Genomic DNA, 25101 nt, shown 5'->3' with positions numbered 1-25101 from the left:
TCCTGGCATTATCACATTTGCATTTGAGGAGCAGTCTTTTTATTTCTGCTAGCTCTTTCCCTTTCTATATATTAACTTTGCGTGTCAGCACAAAGAGCTGCATGGTGTCTTGCTGGTGCACGTTCACAATATCAAAGTAAGCTTTGGCTCGGTCAAAGAACTTTTGTTCAGCTTCATGACGGAATTTATACCCTAGTAATACTTTAGTTTCCTCATCGCTGTAATCCAGGATTGTCTGCAATAGCCAATCGTGCGATAAATCATTGTAGACCACATCGGCTAAAAGCAAAATTTCAACTGGATTTACCACTCGATCTTTCTCCGTCCAGTCCAAAAACCCGACTTTTATATTCATATCAGGTAATAAAGCTGCGTTTGCATCCACATTTTGTTGCATCAGAGTCAACGCTTCATCCAAATCGGTTGATAGTACATTCAGTTCTGGGAAAGCGATAGCAACTGCAATCCCTACCAATCCTGTTCCTGCTCCAAGTTCGAGACAGACTCTTTCTCGGTTCTTAGTCTTGGCTTCAGATTTAGTTTCACCCTCGGTCTCGTTCTTGCTATAATTAGGAATGGAAGAAGGTGATGCTGCTGTTACATCTGCTGATATCGTAGAGGGTATATCTACTGGCATTGAAACGGCTGTTGAATCACTAGAGGTATTTGTCATGTCTGTTACTGAGAGATTAGATAGGGATGTTTCTATAGGTGCCTCTTCCTTCTTTCTGTGTTCTCTTGTTTCGCTCATGTATTGACTCAGCCATGACCCTTCCTGCATTAGGTATTTAGCCATGAATACGCCCGAGTCCCAAATATGCCTCGCCATAATTCCTTCTGTTGCATCCTCGCGAACAAGGAGCGATCGACCGGATCCATGTTTACTTGCGAAATGTGGCGGTAGGCGGAAGTGACGTTCCACCAGATCTTGACGTGTGTCGGTAAGATTCTTCTTGTTGCCTTGGCGATGTTTGGTCTTCCTTGAAAAATCCAATGCTGCTGGCCTCAAGCGGATAGGTAGTGACCATGCAGGTATGATCTCATACTCTGGTGGCTCAACCAAGCATTTAGCTCCCAGTTGACGAGTATTAAAGGCGGTTGGATCAAGGCTGAGAACGAGCTGACACTCATCATAGGCGGTTAAACAAGGTGCTATGCGGAGGTCAACGGAGCAATATCCAATATTTGGATCATAGTCAAGCGAGCTCCCTTGCGAGAGCCCTTGAGGGATAATAGTCGTGAGGTTTTCTGCATCACTGACAGAGTCTTGATGTGTAATAGCTGCTCTGATAACAGCCTGGCATTTGAGTTTGCATGGCTTGTCGTAAAATTTTTCCGTCAGGTCTGTAGTGATTGTGAAGACTATTTTGAAGGGTTCCTGGATGACAGCCTCTACTGGCGTGTTCTTTAGTAAGCGGATATAGTAATACATGGTAATCCAGCGATCGTAGCGGTGTATGTTAGAAAAGAAGCGAAGTCAAAAAAAATAAAAGTGTAATTTTTTTTTTGTTTTGGCTGCGACTGCTGAAAGCCTGTGGCACGTGTGTGCATAAAGTGCCGTGCCACACTTGCTTATAGACAAAACTTTTTCATTCTACGCTTCATTTTTTGACATTGAAAAAAAAAAAAAAAAAAAAAAAATAGCATGGACAACGAAACACTTAAAAAATTGTTTAAAGCTGGTGCTATTCTTTTGGTTTTGGATGCACCACACAATCAACTTGAATTTGGAATCGACGTCAATTGCTGGAATACAGGGCCACGCTTCAAAGGGATAAAGATCATTCCGCCTGGTGCACATTTTGTTTATTACTCGCTTCACAATACCCAAACTACACAAGCAGAAGCAAGAGAAGATGCTAAAGAGAGGGAAACGGTTGAAGTGACAGAGGGTGGAGTTACGGGAGGCAATGTTAGAGTAGGCTTTTGGCATTATTTTGAGAGTGGCGAGGTTGTTATCATGAAATGGAGCGCGTACAACGAGGAAATGGAGCTTGAGAAAGATAAAGATCAAATTGCACGGTACAAAGCAGGTAGGAAAATAGAAAAAAAAAAAAAAAAAAAAAAAAGCTCTATTCTTTATATTTGGATTAATAAAGTTTGCGCGTCTGTCTCGATGATCACAGGTATCCAGGAATTTGATCCGTTCCTCGGGCCATACCCACTTTTGCCTCCAGAATCGACCTATCCAGCATGGGTGAAGCTTTCGAATCACATCTCAAAGCAAACCATCAACAGGATTTTTCAGTGTGAAGGGTTTGTGGACTCACATGACGATCAGTTACATGAAGAACTAGAGAGGGCAACCAAAATTATTGACCGCCAGCAAAAGGAAGAAAAGACGAAGGCTGAAGCGGAGGACTTTCACCGACAAGCTCAACAGACTCAGGCGACGGAGACGATCCAGGAAGAAGAAGAGGAAGAAGAGAAGGAGGAGAAGGGAAAAATCGATACTGACGCAGAAATGAAGATGAACATTGATCCGGAGTCTCCAGCAGAAGTAACGAAAGAAAAGGCTCACATTTCCCAATCAAAATTTACAATGTCGAATACAGACAAGAGAAATCCTTTTGTTAGATTTACCCCTATTGATCTCCGGTCATCATTCCGAAAAGGCGCTGTTGGTGAGGAAGTGACGCGTTATAGTCTTGATAAAAGCTGGCTCTTTAATCACCTTTTCACGACTGTTTATAATTTAGGTATGTGATGGTTTTTTCGTTTCTAGTAGCTATTAATATGCGCATACAGCGAAGATCTGATAATTGCACAGAGTAAAGTTTGCTGACTACGCTTTCTCATTTTATTTTATTCGTTTACTGGATTACCGCACCGATATTAGACACATCTGCATACCTCGGTGAATATCAAGTGGCCTTTGTAACCATGCTCCTAAGCTATCATCTGGGAGCTTTCCGTCAATGGAAGAGTATGACTATCCTAGTGTGTCAGTCAATCGAAGCCATATCCTCATCAAACTACACTCATTTCTTTTCCGAGTTTATCCAAACGCTTCACCATCAGTTGACTTCCATACCCTCTAGCTTCTTTATGGATTTACTTTTCGCATCACCTGATCAAGATGATATGACTGCAAACTTTCTGGAACAGGCACTTAAATCCATGGGGCGTAATATCCAGTCTGTTTTACGGCGTGGACAGTGTCTAGAGCTGCGCAAACCTATGCGTGCATTGCAGGTAGCTGTACAAGAGAGTTTTGAGTGGCGGATCCCAGGGGACTTTAAAAAGATCCAAAAAGTGGTAGAGATTGAGAATGATGACGATGATGAGGATGAGGATTATAAAGAGGAAGGCGAATATGCACCTGTTATTGTTGAATAAATAAGAAAATATTCTGATTACTAAACTAAGAGCCGGGTAAGGTCGATGCATCAATGCCAAAGGATGAAGATAGACCAAACAATAGGGTTCTCCTGATTGGGACAGCTGCAGAAGCATGGAAAGAGATAAGATTGGGAAGAGAGAAATATATTTTATATCCATGTATGAGGTGTTTGAGATTAACACCCTGGCGCATGGTCGGTTCTGACAGGATATCCCGTTTCTATTCGGGGATATTTATCCAGAGTGGTATATGCGATTGAATGCATAAGATCATGCCTTTGAGTGTGTGTGAGAGAGAAGGAGATGGACCGTAGAAGCACAGCTAGGGAGACGAAGAAAAGATGTTGAGCGATAGAAGATGAGCATTGGCCAATTGGGAAGTTGAAAACCTTTATTTAATCAATATTACATGAGATGTGCCATGTTCCTGCCAAAAATTGGAGTGAAGATGCTGTTTGAATCTGCCTCGGGTATTGATATAAATATGTAATGAATAATGCACATTGCACAGCTCAAAAAAATAAATAAAATACAAGAGGAACTAGTTTGTATCAGTTGAGAGGTATCCACTACAAACTGTCTGTGGTGTATAAATATACTACCCCCCTTGTACCTTTTGTGTAATCAAGAAAAAAATATCCTTCAGTAATTCCATGTGTAACTTCGAGAGTCAACAAGCAAAGCATTCATCTAGCCAGCCGTTGGAAAGAATATCCATCCGTCAGCTCATAAACCTTCATTCACGTACCCCGAATGAATAGATTGTAAACAGCGGAAATAGAACCGTATAAACAAATCTACCAGTGTTTTCCTCCTTTCTCCCTTTTCCTTTTTCCCTATTGCTCTAGCTCTTCGTCTTTATTACCATCGTTATATTTATATAATTATATAATATCATCCATTGAGAGGTTGTTTTGTTGCTATCAGTGTTGTCAACAATTATCAAGCTCAATCATTTATGGTTTACCCCGTTTGAACGGGGCCCCCGGGCGGCGGACGTCTCATTCGTGCAAACACAAATATACATAATACACGCGTGAAAGAGCGAATGAATAGCGCGAGAAAAAAAAAAAAAAAAAAAAAAAGTGAAAAGTAGGTAAGAGCAAAGATCGAAGATCGAGTTTGATATGACACGATCGTACGCCCACAGCATTTTAAGTATCGCAGGATCACAGCACCCAACAGTCTCGACCTTTTTTTATTTGTTTGTTTGCAGAAGCAAGGGTATATACAATTGGTTATGTATAGATATATACAATGTAACAAATATATCCATCGGTATTCTAACTATTATTGACCATTTCCATGGTATATCTTGCATAGTCTAAGCGTATAACCTCGGGTTGCATAAGTATACCATCCCATATTTTTTTTTTTTTTTTTTTTTTTTAACAACTTGGATTGGATTCAGTTACCCAAACTTTAAAAAGACGACAACCCCGCCTTCCGTGAAGCAATAGGGCTAATATGCACTTTTTTTTTTTTTTTTTTTTTTTTTCAGTTTCTATCCGTGTGTAAATCAATCGAATGCCATCCAGCCAATGAGCTAGTCACCCATTCGTTCGTTTTTTTTTCTTTTTTTTTTCAACCTGTCCATCTCTAATGGTAGACTATCCTATCCATTCTCTCTTTCGTGAGCGCTGAAGAAATTGCATAAAGCAATAAACATCAACAAAAAAGAGTTCATTCTCATACTCTTACCCTCATGCGCATAGTTCGCATTGATAGTTTGATGCCTAAATGTGTTTTTTGCCAGACCCGATTGGGGTCCGTGTATTGATCCCCCCTCTGCGCCCATATCCATACCCGAAAAGAAGACACAGGACCTCGGTCCATCTTGCAAACAATCTATTGCGGGATCCAACGACTTGACTCAATGCAGCAACATATAAAAACCGTTGATTTGATCTTTTCTTTTCTTTTTTATTCTTTGAAAATTCCGTTTTTACTATTTTATGCTTCTTTCTCTCGTCTGCTCACTCTTTTTCCCTCATTCTTCATTTCTCGCTCTATTTGCTTTTTTTTGTGTAATTCTCATATTCTCAGACGTAATTTATCCTTAATTCGAAAGGAGATCATTACGGCCAATTGCACTTGTCTTTTTGTCTTGAACACAACAACCACAACTGCTTTTGTACCATTCACTCGGTTACTTTACATACACATACACAAAATTTTTTTGACACAAACAAAAAAAATCCTTGTGCAAAAGCTCTCTCGCATCCTGACGACCTGATTGACCTGATACATCAGATAAGCATGGCTTCATCACAACTCAGAGTCTTGATTGTAGGAGCTGGCCTTGGTGGTCTCACCTTAGGTCTTTTATTGGAACAGGCTGGCATACCATTCATCATCCTGGAAAAGCATGCAGGGGAGCTGATCCCATTGGGTAGCAGCATCTCATTAAATCAATCAATCCAACCCCTGTTTGAACAATTGGGAATGCTTCCAGAACTTGAAGCCATCTCCAAGCCTATTAGTTCCATGACTTTTCTCAAAGAAAGTATGACAAAAATTGGCTCGATTGATCTTTACTCCGATTCAAAGAGGTAGATATGCATCCACCTAATTAATGTATATTTTTATCTTTCATATTAGTTTTATGAAAAGGAAAAAAAAAAAGCAAATAGAGTTGGACATTCAATCTTTTTTTTTTTTTTTTTTTTTTTTTTTTTTCTTTCCCTAATTAATAGTCGATATGGATATCACAACAGGTAAATAGCCACTTTGCTGATGGAAGCAAGGGGTGAGGGGAGAGAAGGAAAAGGGGGGAAATAAAACGATGCCTCTTGGATGGTCTCAATCCCTGTTGGGTTCTTTTTAAGCTTCGACTACATGTCAGAGCAAATTACAGCGTGTCGGAATATGCTATGGTGACGATAGTCTAAACTAGTGAACGTCTTATTCTTTGTGTTCGTGTGCTTATTTTTATTTGTGCGTATTCAGAATCATGGATCGTCCTTCGCTCTACAAACTCCTCCTATCAAGAATCCCAAAAGAAAGGATCATCACTGGGAAGCGCGTCTGTGACATCGAGCAAAATCAAGAACGTGTACTGGTGCGGTGTACAGATTCCAGCTACTTTGTCGGGGATATCCTCGTGGGTGCAGATGGCGCCTATTCCTGCGTGCGACAGTCTCTTTACAGAGACTTGCAGTTTCAGAACCTGCTTCCTAAATCGGATATGGCCCCATTAGCCTTCGATCATCACTGCCTTGTAGGTAAGACCAAGTCCGTTTACACATGAAAAAGAAGAGAGATTGAGGCTGCTTTTTTTTTTTTTTTTTTTTTTTTTTGCAGGCTCACTGCTTCCATTGCTCTTTTTCTCTTTATTCTTTTCTTTGGAAAAGCAATTAAATATATATCCTTCGCTAACGCCTATTACCTACACGGCATATGAATAACATATATATACACATGTTCTAGGCATCACAGATCCAATCGATCCCATCTATTTTCCCGACTTGACCAGAGACACCTGTGATATGATGGTAGTCATTGGGAAAGACAAGCCTTATTCGGTAAGAGAATGAAAATAATTACACGCTTAACAAGAAAACACAATGCACAGAACAGAACGAACCAGATTAGAATTGCGCAATCTTGCATGCTTTGTACTCAACGGAAGCAAAACGAAAACACATGGCATGGCTCACCCGCATACTAATTTATCCGTTCTTTTTCTTTTTCTTTTTTTTTTTTTTTCTTACCTACAGTGGTGGTTGATTCCTCTCACTAAGAATAGAGTGGCATGGCGTGTCACCTATAACCTCCCTACAACGCAGATCAGACAAGAGCATAATATCCGTTCCTCAGACTGGGGTCCATCGCAGGTTAAGGAGATGATTAACCAATGTAGAGATTTCGTATGCCCATATGGAGGCACATTGGCAGATGTGATTGACAAGACACCAACCGATAGAATATCAAAGGTTCTTCTTGAAGAAAAGGTAATAGTAGCTCCTACATTGTCCTGGATATACATTTATCTTGCTGTGGTCGTACAACGTGGGTCTTGACCTGGCAATAACATCCTTCTTTTTCTTTATTTTAACTGTGATCAGTTCTTTGAAACCTGGTATCATGAGCGAACAGTGCTAATGGGTGATGGTAAGTTTGTAATTGCAGCTTGGAAGCACGATCAAATAAACAAATAAACATCCATGTCTGTTTTGATGTGATAGTTATTTAATCTCTTTTTTTTAATCTTGCATCTGCATCCTCAAACAGCATGCCACAAGGTAACAACAGAAGAAAAACGTTTTTTCATCCCTGAGACACGTGTGCATTTGGAACAACGCAAATGTGCATTTTTAATGCACTGAAAAAAAAAGTTGCTCCCAACCCATTTGTAATCACATTGACTCAACGGGATACATCTTAGCCAAACGTGTTCTAACACTCTTCATCCCATTTGTGCTTGATCAATCAACTATTGTCATCTTCCTCCTGTGCTATGTTGCGCTCATCCTATAGGTTGTTCCTCATGCTGGGTAAGTAGGGATCAGTGCGCTACATTTGACCAGTAGCTTTTAGCTCTATTTGTATATGTGAATGTAACATGCACATGAAGCTCTCTGTTTAACTATTCCTATTCTCTTTTTTAAACTCCATGTTGTCAATTTAACATTGTATGTCTGAATTGCAGACAGGTAAATGACTTTATGTTTGAATATATGCATTAACATAACTGAACACGACTTTTGGCACTTGATTCGGTTGTGCTTATCATATTTATTCTTGTTTGCTATCACATTCTTTGGAATAATCATAGGGAGCAGCACAGGCAATGTTGGATGCTGTGAGCCTTGCCAACCTATTATATGAGATACCGTCGACATCGCCACAAGATATTCAAGCAACGTTTGAGGCCTATTACCGAGAACGAGCCGTATGTGGTAAAGCCGCAGTACAGGGCAGTCGGCACATGGGGCGACTTAGTGGTGGACACAAATGGACTGAGACACTTATCCGGAATATGTTCCTAAACATTTTACCCAGCAAGATTCAGGAGACTATCCTAGATAAGATGCTCTCCTATCGTCCCCAGGCCATTTTCCTCCCATTTGTTGAGGATCGAGGTGAATTCAAGGCACGGTCGCAAACACCGTCAAAACGGATGCGCTCGGTCTCTGGGCTTTGTCTCCGTCAGTTCAAACAACACCTGTAACAAAGGATCATGAACAAACAAAAAAAAAAAAAAAAAAAAAAAAAAAAAAAAAAAGCTTGGGCTTCTAAAAAACCTAAGCATGATCAAAACTGTACAGTAAAAAGAATACGTGTAAGAAACGAATATAGTAACGAGTACATAATATAGTATATAGCACACAACATAACGCATCATGTCATTCATGTCATTTTACACCATTTGATAAACTCTTCTTTACTTCCGCATAAAATATATGTTTATTCCACTCAAGTCATGCAAGGCGGAAAGATCTGTGTGGTGCCTGTTAATGTTAATTTCAAAAATTGGAAGAGATAAATCCATTGTAGACGAGTTTTAAGCAACGGTGTACTGAAGTTGTAGAGTAGCCTTGTTGCTACGATTAGCTGAGATAAAGCCTACTGTTCTACAGATTTATTCGAAAGAACAACATCTCTTATTTCTTCCATTTGGGATGTTTAGGGATAACATTTAATTAGACTAGGTGGTTTGTGCCCAGCGAAGACCCCACTAATTTTTGCCTTTCTTTTTTTGCAGGATTTTGTAGGATTTTGACTAAATTGCAGGTTTCACTTTTGTCAAGTTGATTGTGCGAATTGGATGGCAAAGTGTATCTGCAAGCTCTCCGAATTTCGAAGATGCTCAGTTTTTTAGACTTTGGTGGGATCATCGTGATCAATGATGTAAGGATCCTTAGTCTTCGTTACCTTCTGAATTACTTTTTTATCGAGAAGAGCTTGAAGAATGAATTTCTTTTACCTGATTTTAAGATGATAGTCAATGTGATGCTGTAAAAATGTTTGCATGTGACATGTGCAAGTTCCAAGGGCTTGACCAGGTGAACAATTCGAGCCCCTCTCAATAGCATCCGAACAAGGTCTCTTCTCTTAACCACGATAGGCCTGCTACGACTCAAAGTTTGATAATACATATAAGCTTCAAAGAAAAGGCATTAATACTGATCCACGAACTTAAGACCGTATATTTATTCCTGGGTTTTTTGATTCAAGGCTTAGGGCAGTATAGCGTTAGGCGCGTTCCGACTGGCGTTATGATCTCAATTTCATTGCAGGTCTGGGGGTACTGTGCGCTGCATGTTGCAGGCTGAATCTGAACAAATTAAGGTTCGGCCCTTTGCGACTATACGCTGATGACATCAGCAGAAGATCAGTGTTCGGAACTCATCTACTAGACCACTAGAGTTACGAGCATACTTTCCGCGCAATCAATTAGCCTCCTCGTAAACACAGGGTTTGGTAGTCATTCGTCGTAGTAATATTCTCTGTGAAACCGTATCCATGAGCTTTTGTAAAGTAATCACAACTAGTCCTGTGACGATCCATTGCGTTTCTGTCAGATCTGACCAAGCATAAAGCCACCAAGGCATTTTTGAGTAGTGTCTTTGGATATCTCGGAGAGTTTTGATCATGATATTCAAAAATAGAGACGAAGGACTTTTAGATACAAAAGAACGTCCTCAACCCCAACGTAAAAGAAAAATTATAGGAGACTAGAGAGTGCGATCTTCAACAGCGCTTCCACAGCATGGCCAACTTTTGTACAACCATGTCATTGTGAGTGATGATTGCGCATCAAGACACAAATAGCATATGGAACAAAAAATCCTCCCAAAGTTTGATTGAAACTACCAAGGGTTCACTTGGTTTCTATTATTTAATAAGAGAGGTTAACTATCCATCCCAGTTCGGGACCTGTGTCAAATGTCCACTGCGAGAGGTTTCGAAAATACGATTGGATATTGGAAAAATTCCGATTAATCACGGTTGGCGCACAAGAGAGAACTGCGGCAGATCCAGCTGCGGGTAAGGTGTTCACGTTGGCATGTGTGTTAATTAATTTGGGCGTTTGCACTTTTTCTTTGCTTCTCTTTCATCTTTCTTCATTCATTCTCATTCACTAACCCTCCCAGGCTCATCAGGGTCGATTTTTGTTTATCTCTTACACCCACATATTACATCTCATTCATTTCATAGCCATGGATCGTCATCCTCGTCCAACATTTGTCGGTGATTCGATTCACGGACAGAGTAAGGACACTCTGATGAAACTACACCAGAAGCGGCTTGAAAAGACCATCAACGAGTCCTTAACCATGGTTGACAACGACAAGGCCACTGCTGAATTAAACCGACAGCAGCAGCAGCGAGCCCATAATAAAAAGAAGAAAAAGTTCTATCAATGGATCCAACGTGACTCTCAAGCCCAGCGTGATAAGATAGGTCTTCCTGGCAGCCGACGCCGACAACGGCACGACAATGGCAAGTCTATGGATCTCTCCCTCACTCACATAACGAACTCTCACACATAATTCACACGCCCTTTTGATCTGATTGTCTATAGGACATTGCGCTTCTTCCATCATCATTGAATATGGAGAAGAGATAGAAAAGGGTAGAAGTGAATTAGTGTTATGGGTATAAAGACGCAAAAAAAAAAAAACCTCCGTTGAGAAGAACGGGTTTTGTGCTCTTTCATAGGCACAAACTTTTTTTTGTCGTTGTTGACTACCTGGGGTCCACAGAATGTGCTGTTCTTTGGTCCCGATTGAAAAATGGGGGAGAGTGGACTGCTTTTTACACAGTTTTTCTTTTTTGGTGCGTTAGTCCCTCCTCTGATCCTCTGATTGGAGGTTGAGAGATTAGGGTAGCGCCGCAGTCATAATTACACAAACAGTAGTACCTTCGTACTTTCTGGCTTTATTTTCATCATCTCACCAATATCCTTTGCTGCCTGCCTGCCTGCTTCTGCCTCTCTTCCGCGGCGCCACTTCTAGACAAATTTGTGTACCATCCGCTCGCTGTGCTCTATCAGGTTGACCTGCCTTTCCCAGGGTATAACCACGATGTACCCTCTTTCCATTGGAAGTATGACGCCACGATTGAGTCTCTGATCAGTAACAATCCTCCTTCCTCACTGCGCTCCAAGCTATCCTCAGTTGCAACGACTGATGATGTTCCCGTTACATCTGCTGGTCCTATGATTGGTCATCATCTATTGACCAGAGCCCAACGTAAAGATATCAAAAAGGCCCATGTCCCACAGGGTATCGTCATGCAATATGAAGGTGAGCTCGTCAGCTTTTTAAACCAACTCACGCTTTCTGATAACGACGAGCGATGTGAAATTGAGGAAGGTGGCGTGGAGCAGGACAGTGATTTTGAATCATCATCTGAGCAAGCTGACTGGGTTTTTGTTCAGCCATCAATCCGGGACTCTTTAGAGCTGAAGGATTCATCTTCTGTAAGAATGACAAATGTGAAGGAAAAAAATTTGGAACCAAATGCGGCTTTTCAACAGAAAGACGATGAGCGGCCGCAGATCTACCTTCGGTGGGACATTCAAGATCAGTTTTTACGATTTGTGGCTCATGCGCTTTGCGCGTTCTATGGTTTGATTTCCTTCAGTAAGTAGATTTATGATGTTGATGTACTAGACATTGAGCCACGACATACGAATAGACATGCCCTTTAAACTATTTTCTTATTCATTTCCTCAACCAACAACTAGGTAAAACTGCAGTGGACGGCAAACGCTTGGTCTACATTTGCCATCCTACTCACTTGGATTCGATTGGCGAATTAAGCATGGCTCCTGCTCCTGCCGCGTCTTCTACGCTAGGATCTTCCGCAACTAAATCGATCCGTCCAAAGCCTCTTAAACGGCAAAACACCTTGGAACATGTTCAAGAAATGCCACTTTACGAGCTGGACCAGCTCTGGAATAAGATTGAGCCCATCAAGATTGCAAATTGTCTGAGACCGGATATGACCTTTTTTGAGTATCTTTATCCTTCTACGCGACCAATATTCTCATAAGTGGGAGCCATGCTATGCTTATTCATTATTAGTTATTTAAACACGTCAGCTTCATGATAGAGGGCCTTGACCATTATTTTTGTGTGTAGAAACGCTTCTATATTTTCATTGATAAAAATTATATTACTCAACATGGGATAGTGATCTACATTAACTATATATATTTTACGACGCATTTTGCTTAGTTAGATGGACTGAAGTTCGTGCGCTGAAGATGGTTTATGGATTGAGCCTTGATCTGATTCTTGTTCAGATGTAAAATCGGCGTTGTCGCCAACAGTATCACCTCCAATTACCCTAAATCCTCTCCTACCTCATGCCTCCATGCCTCTGCATGGTTCAACACTGCATCAATGGCATCTCGTATAGTAAGATGAACTAGAGAATTCAAAGGCGGCACAGATCCTATTGCTTTAGGAGATCCCATGCTTGCCGATTTCCGATGATCGCCATAATTACTACTTCTACTACTGCTGTACTGGCATATGTCGTCATCTGAATGAAAATAGCTGCCACTGCTATCGCTACTATTACTGCTGCTAGAACTACGACGAGCGATTTGGACATGTTGTAGCTTAGCCTTCGCAGCAGGACTTCTAATTGGTATTGTCAATCCTGAACGCTCTAGGGTCGGGAGCACTTTATCTTGAACAGCGACGAAATGAAGCTCGAAAAATACATTGGGATCGTCACGAACTCCTGCATAGTCCTTCAAATTTTCTTTCAGGTCTCGCAGGCCTTGTAAGCCAGTTATATCAATGTTGTTCATCGCTGAACAATCCAGAATAACAGCTCGCAGATATGGTAAATCCTTGTCTTCCAGTGGGGACGGTGGTGGTGTTGTTTTGGATGGAAGAAGCGATAGTCGATCGCGATTGTGTTGATTTGTTTTTTGTCTCCATCGCTGTTGTTCTTGCTGTTGCTGTTGCTGCCCCTGATGCTTCGACAGCTGTTGCCGATGCTGGTGTTGTTGTTGCATTCGGAGTCTTTGAATATGGAGCTCTAGATCGTCTGACCAGAGTCTATCTTGAGCTGTCTTAACCATTCCTCCAAAACGTGTATATCTATAAACTTCGTCTTGTGCCCAGGCTTTGAAGGTCTCCATGTTAGGAAATGTGGCGGCTTCTTCCATTCGAAAAACCAGAATACCAGGAGGTGGGCTAACAGTGTCCAAGATGATATTGGTGCTTCTGTGGGAAGAATTATATGAGGTTATAAAAATATCAGGCCGTGTTCGGAGTGGTTGTAATACATGCAACTGTGGTCGAGCCACACGAAAGAGAAGTACAAGAAGTGAGAACCCAACACCTGAAGCGATACCTGCTTCGACCGAGAAAAAAAGAGTCATCCAGAGTGCGACCTGAGAAGAAAGAAAATCCCAAAGGTTGATTTTGAAAAACTCGTGAAATACTTCGGGCATACTGATTAGACTGGAGACTGCGACCATAATAACTGCTGACAGTGCTGCGTCAGGGATATAGAAGAATCTATATAGGATCACGTCATCAAACATAGAAGCGAATTAAATTCTGTGAATCAAGAATTAAAAACTTAAATACATAAAGAGAAGCCGCTCTTACAATGGGGTAAGCATCTGCAGAGCGAGCAGCACCAATGCGCCAGTCACTAGTCCTGCGAGCGGTGTCTTGACCCCACATTGGAAATTGACAGCTGACCGAGAGAATGATCCTGTCGCAGTGTATGCGCCAAAGAACGATGCCGTGACATTGGCCAAGCCCAATGTCAACAGCTCTTGATTGCCCTCAATCTGATATCGGTTCTTGCGCGCAAAAGCCTTTCCGATCGCAATATGCTCTAATATCGTTGCCAGCGCGATCGCCAGCAGTTTTGGTGCAGCTTCTCGAAGAATGCTCCAACTGACTGGTGGCGATTGTGGCATAGGGAGCCCGCTGGGGACAGTCTTGAGGATCGATATCCGAGGGATGATATTACCATCTGAATCGACTGGAGCATTCATATTGACCAGGTAAGACAAAGCAGTGGCAAGCACTGTAATGATGAAGAACCGTGAAATCTTGATCAGCTGAATTGAGAATCGACCACGTCCTAAACGATCGACAATGGTGCCAATACCCACTAGACCAAGCAAAGAACCCAATCCGAATATCAGGTCTAGCCATGACAGTGTTGGCAGGGCCTTGATCGTGTTCACCAGGACGAAGTACGCAGGCTCGCGCGTATTCACGCCTGAAACCCCAATCCACTTTGGGATCTGCGAGATCACAATGGTTGCAGCAGCCCCTGTGGTATAACCGACGAGAACTGTTGATGGGAAGAAGTCAAGAATGATACCTAACTGAAGGACCCCGAGGATCATGGTCAAGGCGCCTACGGCTAGACATGAAATGCCCGCAACTTGTGCTGGTGAATACAAATGGGTCAATTGAGCCACAAGTTCACCAGTGATCAAAGAAATGACTGCTGTAGGTCCAATGGTCAGGTCTTTGGACGTGCCCATGAAACAATAAAAGATAGCTCCAATATAAGCGGAATACAAGCCGTGTTGAACAGGTAGGTCAGCTACTTTTGCATACGACATGCCCTGTGGGACAACGATGAGCCCTACAGTAATCCCTGCGACAATGTCCTTCGTGGCCCACGATCGACTGTACTTGGGAAGCCTAGCGCAGTTATGTTTATGGTGGCAGAACACTCTTTTAGCCATATAAAAGTTGGAATTGAGTTTTTTTTTTTTTTTTTTTTTTTTTTTAAGTAGGGGTTGAGGAGACGTAGGAGTGTAGAGATACAGTCATATAATGTGGGAGGCATCAAATTACCATCGAGTGATTGGAAAGCGTTCTTGAATGTAGCGAGGGGAGTTGGAGGGCAAGGCCTTCAACCATTCCGCTATAGATCGCCCATACTCCCGCAGCTCCTGATCTGCCATCTAGAACCCTTATGATCAGCTCCTCTGTCGATATATTTGTTGCGGATACAGGTAGGAAGCTGAAAAGTTAAAGATTAAAGAGTGCTCAGCAATGATCGATGGTAGAGTGGCAAATGATAGCGGATAGCCCTAAAGTCAAGAGAGCTGCTTTGGGATGTTGGGGTGTGTTCCAAAACTGAAATATGACCGATACGCAAGTACGGTGAGGGGAGGTTTTTCTTTCAATATGAAAGATGGACGTAGAAAAGTAAAATAAATACCAAAAAGGGACGAAATAAGTTTGAATAAAAGCAAGAAGAATAAAAAGAAAAGAAAAGATAATTGCTTACCAATGCTTCTGTCTTCAATGATGCGAAAATTCTTGTCTCTACTTTTGTCTTCACACCCACTGTCATTGCTGACCAACACAAAGGATGAGAGAGGAAATGAGCACAGAGTAATAAGTTTTTTCACAGGAAAATGGGATTATTGCTTCCAACGTTTTCTTTTCCCCCTATTTCCGGAGGAAAAGGATGTACGAGTCCAGCAGCCCTGTATTTGACCATAGAAAATACAGGAGGAAATTATGACGCGATTGAGCAAATTTATTAGGAAATTGATCCCAACTTGAGGCTGCAATTTGATATCAGAAAGGTTACGCACAATCTTTGTGCATGGATGGACACTTGACTATTCGTTATCATGTGTTCCACCCCACACACATATCCAAATTTTTACATGCTCTCTCTTTCTAGCTAATTTTTTTGTTTTATTTAATTCTGATTGCTTGTCAGTGTCGCTAGATCACTAGACTACGATTATCGATAGAGGAGAGAACTATTTGTGTTCCTGTATGCGTCGATTTTTTTATTTTATTCTTCACTCAAGGATATATGACGTGGTAGCAGTGATCATGCATCACAAATATCCTTTACTGGGGCGCTGCATATCTCTTCGAATTCTCGCTGCGCGCAACGTAGATATCCATACAGGAAGGTGTTGATCATTTCTCATATCATTGCCATCGTAGTTACTGTTGTTGTTATTGCTGTTCCTGACATGCTTCGTACTCCACAATGTGGTCTAAATCGGTTATTTTTTGTGTATCAACAAATGTTTGATACATGCACATGCTGTGACTAACTTCAGAATTGAGTTTGCTATTATTCATTGTACTCTAACTCTTTCCTCTCTTTATCTTTACCATTAGAATGGCGCCATATCTCTACATTCGACTTCACACCCAAAAGACATTGTTACTGCTTTCATGTTGTCCCACTTCTTTATCGCTCCCACCGTTTGCCGAATTCCAAGAATATATACATGATGCATATGTAGATATACATATTTTACAGAAGTCGTACGAAAACCATTGATATTTTTTCCCCCCATGAATTAAAACAAATTGAGGTAGGACGCAATAACAGTAAAAGGACTAGTCATTGAGAAGTATTTGTAAGAGAAGAAAAAGATGTGTTTCTACCTCTCAATTATTTACACGTAAAGCCCATTACATATTAAAATATTAATTCGCGTTTTCTCACTCTCCCATCTCCATTACTTCCCATCCGCATACAGAAGCCATATATCGTTCTTTCTAGAGCAACTGTGGATAGAAGGCTACAGGTTCTCCAGGAAATATATGTTTAAACTTGCATTCCAAATATCCTTCATTTCGGAACAACAATAGATCATTGTATCGATGTAGACAAAAGCCATATCTCCCTACATGCTTCAACAGTGCGAAGGATTGGGTAGTATTGGTATAGTCAAGTCTAACGCCCCATCGATGACCATGGTCAGCTTCTGGGGTTACTTGGATTGTACGTTCAAATAAACAAGAGGATCTAATGATATCAACGCCACCAACCGCTATATGTTTAAGACTCAGGATTTCCATAAAGCCACCAGGGGCTCCATCAATATGGAGGTGAATGGGAATATAGGGTGGCAAAAGGATGACCAACAGTATCGGCTTGGTGCGCCCTGGGTTGGATCAAGCTTTTTTTATTTTTTTTTATTTTACTTTTCTTGAAAAAAAGTATAAAGTACGTAAATTTTATTACTCTTATGTTATCCCTTGGGTATGCCGGAGTTGGGTGTCAGGATTTTGATTCTTACTGATCAGAGCGATCCTGATTATCAGAGGTGTAGCTCTTCTTCATAGTGGTGCATCTAAAGAGCGGCATAAGGCTTTGGCTATGCAGATAAAGTATTATTCCCACATCAGTACGGCTAGAAAACTATCTTAGACTAGGCGCCAGTGGTAGACATATCCTTGCTTTGGTTCTCCACAATCCTTTTTACCCTAGCTTTTGGAATGATATCAAGCAGGAACGTTAGTTTTGTGCTCCAAAAACATTACGATCATAATCATCTGATTACATAATATCATATCCACTTTAGGCTACACCTGTAGGGCAAAGTCTCAGGCCTGGAGACCGACGCCCACTCTGCTATCGCCTACGCTGGAATGAGAATTGTATGTAGAGGAGAAACTAACATCAAGTTTTTTGTTTGTGTCTCGAAGAACATTAGAAACCAACTAATTGGGATGACTACGGGCGGTGGAGCATTATGATAATTTTGAAGGTCAAGAACCATGTATCACACGCGTCCTGAGTTGTTTTGCCAGTTTCGTAAAAAAAATCTTGTTTGTGACCAGTGTAATCTGTTGTTCACTGAAGCTCAGTTAAAGCACGCCTGTCTCATGTAGACAGCACTCTTTACTAACTGATGTTCAGGCAATGCTAATATAGCAAAGTGATCTACCTCCCCCGAGCTTCTTGCCTTCTGCCAATAGTGCTGTCGATGGAAAATGCTGCTTTAGCAGACCACTTGAGGATTAGAGAAAGTTACATCCATCAAGGACAGTCGAGGAGTAACAATGGTAGAGTATCTGTAATTTAAAAAGATACTATTGGTCATAGATCTATTCGTCTTTCAAGGATGTTGGATGTGCCAAAGGAGAGGTGCTGCAGCATCAGCAAGGGACTATTGGAAGGAGCCTGAAGCAAATATATCACTGCGCTTTCAAGCTGTTGCCAACTTCCAAGGAACATCTTTGATATTTGACAACATAGATTTATTATTCATTTAGGTATCTGATCAAAAATTCAGAGTTTACGGGGCCAAGCCCACTCCCTTTGTCTGAGCTGAGGATTAGTTTTCGTCATAATATCATACAGGTTGATCGAGGGATAGGGCTTAAGTATAACCAATGTGAGTACAATTGATCATGGAAGTAGGAAAGCTACTTTTATCCATGTCAATGGCTGGTGATTTTATCTTTGAATGACGCGTATGTCTTTTGAAACATGCATGCTGTGCTGTGTACCTTGCCCTGAGCTGCACTCCCCTCACGTCACAGTGATTCAAGATCCAAGCGGTAATCATTGATACAACTTAATTGGTTTTTCTTCTATCTGTCGCTCAGTCATTTGTCGTCTTTCTTTCCTTTTTTCTTCTCCTTCTTCCACTTTTGAACCCCCTCTTTCACTTTTTTTTTTGTAACTTTCTTGCCGGTAATTGACATTGCTTAAGAGATTTAGAATCTTGAGCAGAGAAATAATCATTCAAACAAAAAAAAGTCATTTAGTCAACAACTTGGTCAAATTTAAAAACAGAAACAAGAACTATGAGTGAGCCAGCAACTGTTGCCGTCTATCGTGTCGCACTTGACGATGATGGTTCGCCTGCTGAAAATTCCCTGGTAAGGCATTTTTGAACGTACAAAGTCGTTGCGCCACTTCTGTTCCTTCTAAACAATAGATTTCAACACCGGTTGATGGAAGAGGGCGATCGGCAAATTGCAAGTATTAGTGAACTCATATAATTTCTTTCCTTTCTTTATTTTATAGTATTATCGTCTTCCTCCACCCGACACGCCTTACATCCTGCGATTCAAGGTTATTGCAGGTTCATTAGCATCCAACCAGGGCGTATTATGGACAAATTATCCTCCCGAAGGGTAAGTACCAATATCTTTTCTTATGGCAGGATCATACATAGCTAGTCCTCGAATGTGCGCCTTTTGAGTGTTTCCACTTTGCAGTAACCACTTTGCTATTTTTCTCTATTGTGTTTTATCATTTCTGTTAATGATTTATAACTTATAGGAAGCCATTTAAACGTACTGAATTTTATCAACATCGGTATGATGGGAAAAAATAAAGATGTTGTGCTTTTGGAACACATGATTAAATATACTACATTCAGGTACTCACAACGACCTTTCATCTTTGTTTCTTTCTTATTCTCTTTGGACTCTTTGGGGATTGTAATGGTGTTTTGGTGTTCTGGAAATTATTAGCTTTAAGGGAATCGAGCCTGAATGCGATCTCAAGATCGTAAGGGCGGGCGCTTTCGAGTACTATGTGGAGCATTCGTCCTACATTCAAGATGGGTCGCTTGTGTGGAGTCGCTCCAAGACAGGCTACTTTGTTGTTGATCCCCAGCTGACATTGATCAATCGCGATGGCTCTGGAACCCGTACTTCACTTCCACTAGAGGGTCTTGTGATTGAATCGGTCGTACCCAAGTGGATGGGCAAGTTCTCAGAGTGGAAGCCACATCTGGAGATTATCGCAAAGTCCGGGTATAATATGATCCACTTTGTGCCTCTGCAGCATAGAGGCATTTCTAATTCGCCCTACTCCATCTTTGACCAGCTCAAGTTTGACCCCAATCTATTTGAAGAAAAAGATTTGACTAAGACTGAGGAGGAGCAGCGTGCAATTGTTCAGCAAGTCATCAGTGATATCGAGACTAAGTATGGCGCTCTTTCATTGACGGATATCGTGTGGAACCATACCGCATGTAACTCAACTTGGCTTTGGGATCATCCAGAATCAGGTACGCAGTAGGAAAATAATAATAGTAATAATACCAAATCCATTATTTTATTCTTGATACTAGCAATTACTTTCACAATACAAGAAGTGGTTTAAGTTAAAATGACCTGACATCGCTGACCAACCCTTTGTTATGAATGTGGTAATTTAGGCTATAATCTTCACAACTCCCCTCACTTAATTCCTGCGTTTGAGTTGGACAGTGCACTCTTACGGTTCTCTGCCATGGTAGCAGATCCTTCTTCCCCTTTTGAATCAGATGTCAAGACAGAAGAGGACCTCAAGGCGATCATGACTGAACTTCGCCGTACAGTCTTCAATGACATTAAGCTTTGGGAGTTTTACGTGATTGACGTCATCTCATCCCTGAAGGAGTTACAGACAGCGATTGAAGCCAGCGCCTCTTACGCAACCGATTTGTTTGAGCACATTTCTCTCAATAAAATGACTCTGAAAGAGAAGGCAGATATACTTACTGATGCAGGTTTGGTCGGGATGGACACACACGGAGACCGTCATCATAAGAAGATCGAGACCTCAGTGGCGCTCTCATTCATGTCAGCACTGCTGAACTTTGATCTGACCAGGCCAGACACGTTTTCGATGGAAACTTTACTTGAAGAATACAAGGCCATCCTGAACGAAGTCAACCTCGAGTTTTATAAGGCTTATGATAAGGATGTGGAAACTATTGCGACTAATATCGAGAATCGATTCAAGTATATCCGCCTTGATGAACATGGTCCCAAGTTAGGTCCGATCACAGAAGAGTAAGTATGAAGCTTATTTTAGCATTTGTGCTATCCTTTTTCCATCGAGAGTGGCTCTCATCTCAATGTTGTTTGGACTGCTTCCTAGAAACCCCTTGGTTGAGACCTACTTCACCAGACTACCTCTGAATGATCGTACCAAGAAGCACCCTCCAGGGTCTTTGGCTTTAGTGAACAATGGTTGGATCTGGAACGCAAACCCATTACAAGACTTTGCTGGCAAAGACAGTCATGCTTACCTTCGGCGAGAAGTCATCATCTGGGGCGATTGTGTAAAACTCCGCTATGGAAAGGGGCCGGTATGACTTTTCCGTTTGTGAATTTATAACAAGTAACTAGATTAAGAACTTAAACTGATTCCTAGTTTTGATGATCTCCTCTTGAATCTGTTTTAGGAGGATGCGCCTTGGCTCTGGGAACGCATGAAGGAGTATACTATTCAGTCAGCACGACTATTCCACGGCTTTCGTATTGACAATTGCCATTCAACCCCAATTCATTTGGCACAATATTTGCTGGATGCTGCACGTCAGGTGCGGCCCAACCTGTATGTGGTTGCTGAGTTGTTCACGGGTTCAGAGGATATGGATATCCGTTTTGTGAGTCGTTTGGGTATCAATTCTCTCATTCGAGAAGCTATGCAGGCATGGGAGCCTCGCGAACTGAGTCGCCTTGTACATCGCCATGGTCTCAAACCCGTTGGTAAGCTTTTTTTTTTTTTTTTTTTTTTTTTTTTTGATCTTTTTAACATGCTACTGGGATGTGATATTTATCTTGATAATGTGAATGGGCCAACGCTTCCTTATACTGATTTCCCTTTTTCAGGTTCCATGGATCGAAGTAGTCTTTGTGAGGATGTTGCTCTGACAGGGCCAGATGGCAAGAGCGTCCCTAGCCGAGTTACACCTCTTGTCGGTTCTCATCCCCATGCTCTCTTCATGGATTGCACCCACGACAATGAAACTCCCCATCAAAAGAGGCGGGCCGAGGTACAGTTGAAACCGTTAGCTGCCTTTTTATTATAAAATGCAGAGTAGAATTATTCAACTATATTATTGTGTTTACTAGGATACACTTTCTAATGCCGGTCTAGTTTGCATGGCCTCCTGTGCAATTGGATCTGTGAAAGGGTATGATGAATTGTATCCAGCGTTGTTGAACTTGGTCACTGAAAACCGGCATTACGTCACTTACAAGGATCCTATGAGCGTCGGGATCGTCGGAGTCAAGGCGCAGTTGAACAAATTACACACAGATCTGGCTCTCCAGGGATATGAGGAAGCTCATGTGCACCATGAAAACGAAGTAAGTTGACTAGAACTGTTATCCATGATGTTGGAGCTTGGCTAGTGTTTTGGTATTTTGGACTGAAATCAAAATCTAATACTGACTTTTTTCTTGTTTTTTCTTCTATATTAGTATATTATTGTTCATCGACAACAACCAACGACATTGAGGGGCTATATTTTAATTGCGCATACATCTTTCTATGATAATCCCCACAGAGGAGATATCATGCCTATAAAGTTGCGCGACACGACAGTTAAGGTTCTCATGTCTGTCAGCCTGGAGGTGACCTCTCGCACTGTTGAAAAGAATGACAAATTCCTTGAGGGCCTTCCATGCAAACTTGCACAACTTGCCGAGCCCACTATTTCGCGCCTTTCAGATGCTCAAGGAGCATTCACCCAGGTGGAGATCCCTGACCATTTCCCTGGAGGAAGTATCATCTTGCTTGAAACTTGGGCCGATGATAAAGTCCCCAACAACATCGAAGAGCTTGTAAAGACCATCCCTGACTCAGTCTTTAACAGTTTAAACTGGCTGGAGCTCAATATCGCGCTATATCGATGCGATGGCGAAGAGCGAGACTTGACATGTATGCTTTTTTTTTTTTTTTTTTTTTTTTGTAGAGAGTGTGATGGTTTGTTTGAATTTCAAAAAGGCGAACAGGCAAAATCAACTAACTGGTTTTTCAACTACGATATTCATTTTACAATACAATTAGCTGGTAATGGTGTATACAATATCCCAAACTACGGGGCTTTGGTATATTGTGGCCTGGAAGGCTATATCTCTGTACTAAAGCCTATCATCGAGACAAATGATCTTGGGCATCCATTCTGTGCACATCTACGGGAGGGGCATTGGGCGTTGGATTATATCAGCGATCGCATCAAAAGGTTCGCAGTCTTCTATTAGCAAAGGTGGCAAACTTCTTTGAAAGATTACAAAGGCTACTATTGACTCTTTTCCTTCTACTTTTATTGTATAGGCATCTGCCCCATTTCCCCGCGCTATCTGCCTTGCATGAATGGTACTCTGACCGCATGAATACCATCAAGAAGCTTCCGAACTACCTAGTGCCAAGATATTTTGCTCTCGCCGTTATGACTGCGTATGAGGCTGCTCGTAAACGGGCCTATTCGTTGATGCCATCTTTTATCCGCAACGGAGATTATTTCACTCGTTCGCTTAGTTTGACAGCACTTCAGGTGTACAGTTATGTTGAGTCTGCCAGTTTGCATCCAATCAACAAGATGCCATGCCTTGCAGCTGGTTTGCCGCACTTCACATACCGACACATGCGTACTTGGGGGCGCGATGTATTCATCAGTTTGCGAGGAATCCTCATCGTCACAGGGCAGTACCAAGCTGCTAAAGAACACATCCTTGCATTTGCCAGTAGTCTTAAGCATGGTATGATTCCCAACCTGCTGGACAGTCTTAGATACCCCCGCTATAACTCTAGAGATTCAGTTTGGTGGTTCTTCCAGTCTGTACAAGATTACTGCACACTTGTTCCGAATGGCGAGGATATTCTAAAAGAATCAGTTTCTCGCCGCTTCCCCGATGGACACACATTTGTGGAGTACACAAGCCCTGAGGCATACTCTGTTACTGTTACGCTCGAGGATATTCTTACAGAGATCTTAGTGTGCCATGCCAATGGCATCCACTATCGTGAATGGAATGCAGGGCCACGCCTAGATGAACAAATGTCAGACAAAGGCTTCCAGGTGGATGTTGATCTCGATTTCAATACTGGATTTGTCACTGGTGGTAGCGTCCATAATTGTGGAACTTGGATGGACAAGATGGGCGAGAGTGCGAAAGCTGGTACGAAGGGTGTTCCAGCAACGCCTCGTGACGGAGCTGATGTAGAGATTATCGGTCTTCTCAAATCTTCGCTTCGTTGGGTCCTGGACCTACACAAGAGAAATAAGTTTAAGCTTTCAGAGATTCAGATAGGTGAAACGCACTTCAAGGGCGTGGCACGACCTGCTCGAACATTGACAATCGTTGAGTGGGATAATCTAATTCAACAAAACTTTGAAAAATGCTTTTATGTACCACTGGATCCGACTCAGGATTCGAATTATAAGATTCAAACAAACCTTGTCAATCGTCGTGGCATGTATAAGGATACATATGGATCGATCACACCTTTTGCTGACTATCAGCTGCGACCCAACTTCCCTGTTGCAATGTGTGTTGCGCCTGAGCTCTTCGACAAGGACCACGCTATGACTGCCCTGAACTTGGCTAAGGACGTCATCCTCGGTCCTCTTGGAATGCGTACTCTAGATCCTCGTGATTGGGCGTACCGTCCTAATTATGATAACCAGAATGACTCTGATGATAAGATGATTGCTAAGGGTTGGAACTATCATCAAGGGCCTGTAAGTGTTAACACTCGCTTGTTTCTTGGTTGGGCCTTTAGTAAAACAACATGCTTTCTAACAAGACGTCACATTCTCTTTACTGATGTAAATTATGAATAGGAGTGGCTGTGGTGCACTGGGTACTTTTTCCGAGCCTATCTGCGATTCAAGGTCCAATGCGAGCCGAGATTGGTAAGCTCTAGTGTATTAAATGTTCTGTTTAAATAATGATCGCATTAAATGGCAACAATGTTCAACTTAAATTATTCTTTTTTTTTAAAGTTCAAGGATACCATCTTTGAGTTGCAACGGCTGATGCTTCCTCACAAGGCTCAACTGGAGACGAGTCCATGGGCAGGATTGGCAGAGTTAACGAACCTGGATGGTGCTATCTGTGTAGATGCATGCCAATCGCAGGCGTGGTCATCATCGACGCTATTAGATCTGTTGTACGACATTAATGTAATGCGTCAGGACGAGCGCTTCAAGTAGAAAGATGAAAAAGTGTAGAAAGACATTAAAACAGCCCCTTAAAAATAGGCGCGTTTGTAATTTATCGGACTGCGTCCTTTTGTTTG

General features: G+C 41.8%; 7 protein-coding genes across 7 annotated transcripts; 5 read left to right on the top strand and 2 right to left on the bottom strand.

The window, feature by feature from the left end:
- Positions 1–61: 61 nt before the first annotated feature.
- Positions 62–1460, bottom strand: BCR41DRAFT_361423 (putative methyltransferase-domain-containing protein; the record flags this gene model as incomplete). The annotated part of the gene is made up of 1 exon (XM_022025528.1): positions 62–1460. The coding sequence occupies exon 1, from the start codon at positions 1430–1432 to the stop codon at positions 65–67; it is 1368 nt and encodes a 455-aa protein (XP_021877298.1). The 5' UTR covers positions 1433–1460.
- Positions 1461–1628: 168 nt separating this feature from the next.
- Positions 1629–3342, top strand: BCR41DRAFT_425322 (A1 cistron-splicing factor; the record flags this gene model as incomplete). The annotated part of the gene is made up of 3 exons (XM_022030569.1): positions 1629–2033; positions 2127–2699; positions 2840–3342. Exons 1-3 carry the CDS (start codon positions 1646–1648, stop codon positions 3337–3339), a joined length of 1461 nt encoding a protein of 486 aa, XP_021877297.1. The 5' UTR covers positions 1629–1645.
- A 1062-nt stretch (positions 3343–4404) lies between these two features.
- Positions 4405–4704, top strand: BCR41DRAFT_173529 (hypothetical protein). Its single transcript, XM_022019714.1, has one exon. It carries the CDS (start codon positions 4470–4472, stop codon positions 4668–4670), a length of 201 nt encoding a protein of 66 aa, XP_021877296.1. The 5' UTR covers positions 4405–4469; the 3' UTR covers positions 4671–4704.
- Positions 4705–5230: 526 nt separating this feature from the next.
- Positions 5231–8530, top strand: BCR41DRAFT_389410 (hypothetical protein). The gene is made up of 10 exons (XM_022028118.1): positions 5231–5894; positions 6039–6059; positions 6292–6566; positions 6772–6866; positions 7062–7295; positions 7410–7455; positions 7576–7586; positions 7822–7838; positions 7994–7997; positions 8120–8530. The coding sequence occupies exons 1-10, from the start codon at positions 5602–5604 to the stop codon at positions 8513–8515; spliced, it is 1392 nt and encodes a 463-aa protein (XP_021877295.1). The 5' UTR covers positions 5231–5601; the 3' UTR covers positions 8516–8530.
- Positions 8531–10383: 1853 nt separating this feature from the next.
- Positions 10384–12444, top strand: BCR41DRAFT_361414 (hypothetical protein). The gene is made up of 3 exons (XM_022025527.1): positions 10384–10791; positions 11307–11936; positions 12041–12444. The coding sequence occupies exons 1-3, from the start codon at positions 10509–10511 to the stop codon at positions 12346–12348; spliced, it is 1221 nt and encodes a 406-aa protein (XP_021877294.1). The 5' UTR covers positions 10384–10508; the 3' UTR covers positions 12349–12444.
- Positions 12445–12640: 196 nt separating this feature from the next.
- BCR41DRAFT_400360 (sulfate transporter family-domain-containing protein) lies at positions 12641–15256 on the bottom strand (the record flags this gene model as incomplete). Its single annotated transcript, XM_022029138.1, has 3 exons — positions 12641–13835; positions 13929–14990; positions 15147–15256. The coding sequence occupies 3 exons, from the start codon at positions 15254–15256 to the stop codon at positions 12641–12643; spliced, it is 2367 nt and encodes a 788-aa protein (XP_021877293.1).
- Positions 15257–18698: 3442 nt separating this feature from the next.
- Positions 18699–25069, top strand: BCR41DRAFT_425319 (glucanotransferase domain of glycogen debranching enzyme-domain-containing protein). Its single transcript, XM_022030568.1, has 14 exons — positions 18699–18947; positions 19096–19205; positions 19354–19389; positions 19548–20089; positions 20240–20858; positions 20947–21157; positions 21254–21560; positions 21684–21847; positions 21927–22163; positions 22278–22737; positions 22867–23041; positions 23134–24541; positions 24644–24715; positions 24806–25069. Exons 1-14 carry the CDS (start codon positions 18873–18875, stop codon positions 25013–25015), a joined length of 4626 nt encoding a protein of 1541 aa, XP_021877292.1. The 5' UTR covers positions 18699–18872; the 3' UTR covers positions 25016–25069.
- Positions 25070–25101: the final 32 nt, after the last annotated feature.

The sequence above is a fragment of the Lobosporangium transversale genome (assembly GCF_002105155.1).
Source record: "Lobosporangium transversale strain NRRL 3116 chromosome Unknown BCR41scaffold_48, whole genome shotgun sequence".
In the NCBI taxonomy this organism is placed as follows: Eukaryota; Fungi; Mortierellomycota; class Mortierellomycetes; order Mortierellales; family Mortierellaceae; genus Lobosporangium; species Lobosporangium transversale.
Note: the sequence above shows the minus strand (reverse complement) of the source record. Positions and strands in the feature narration are given on the sequence as shown.

Bases quoted from the DNA above. Each gene is read 5' to 3' on its own strand.
- BCR41DRAFT_173529 (XM_022019714.1), top strand. From the start codon at position 4,470: ATGACACGATCGTACGCCCACAGCATTTTAAGTATCGCAGGATCACAG.
- BCR41DRAFT_389410 (XM_022028118.1), top strand. From the start codon at position 5,602: ATGGCTTCATCACAACTCAGAGTCTTGATTGTAGGAGCTGGCCTTGGT. The intron at 6,867-7,061 runs GTAAGAGAATGA...TCTTACCTACAG, and splicing joins GGAAAGACAAGCCTTATTCG to TGGTGGTTGATTCCTCTCAC. The intron at 7,296-7,409 runs GTAATAGTAGCT...AACTGTGATCAG, and splicing joins AGGTTCTTCTTGAAGAAAAG to TTCTTTGAAACCTGGTATCA.
- BCR41DRAFT_361414 (XM_022025527.1), top strand. From the start codon at position 10,509: ATGGATCGTCATCCTCGTCCAACATTTGTCGGTGATTCGATTCACGGA. The intron at 10,792-11,306 runs GCAAGTCTATGG...CGCCACTTCTAG, and splicing joins CCGACAACGGCACGACAATG to ACAAATTTGTGTACCATCCG. The intron at 11,937-12,040 runs GTAAGTAGATTT...ACCAACAACTAG, and splicing joins CTATGGTTTGATTTCCTTCA to GTAAAACTGCAGTGGACGGC.
- BCR41DRAFT_425319 (XM_022030568.1), top strand. From the start codon at position 18,873: ATGAGTGAGCCAGCAACTGTTGCCGTCTATCGTGTCGCACTTGACGAT. The intron at 20,090-20,239 runs GTACGCAGTAGG...GTGGTAATTTAG, and splicing joins TTGGGATCATCCAGAATCAG to GCTATAATCTTCACAACTCC. The intron at 22,738-22,866 runs GTATGCTTTTTT...CAATACAATTAG, and splicing joins CGAAGAGCGAGACTTGACAT to CTGGTAATGGTGTATACAAT.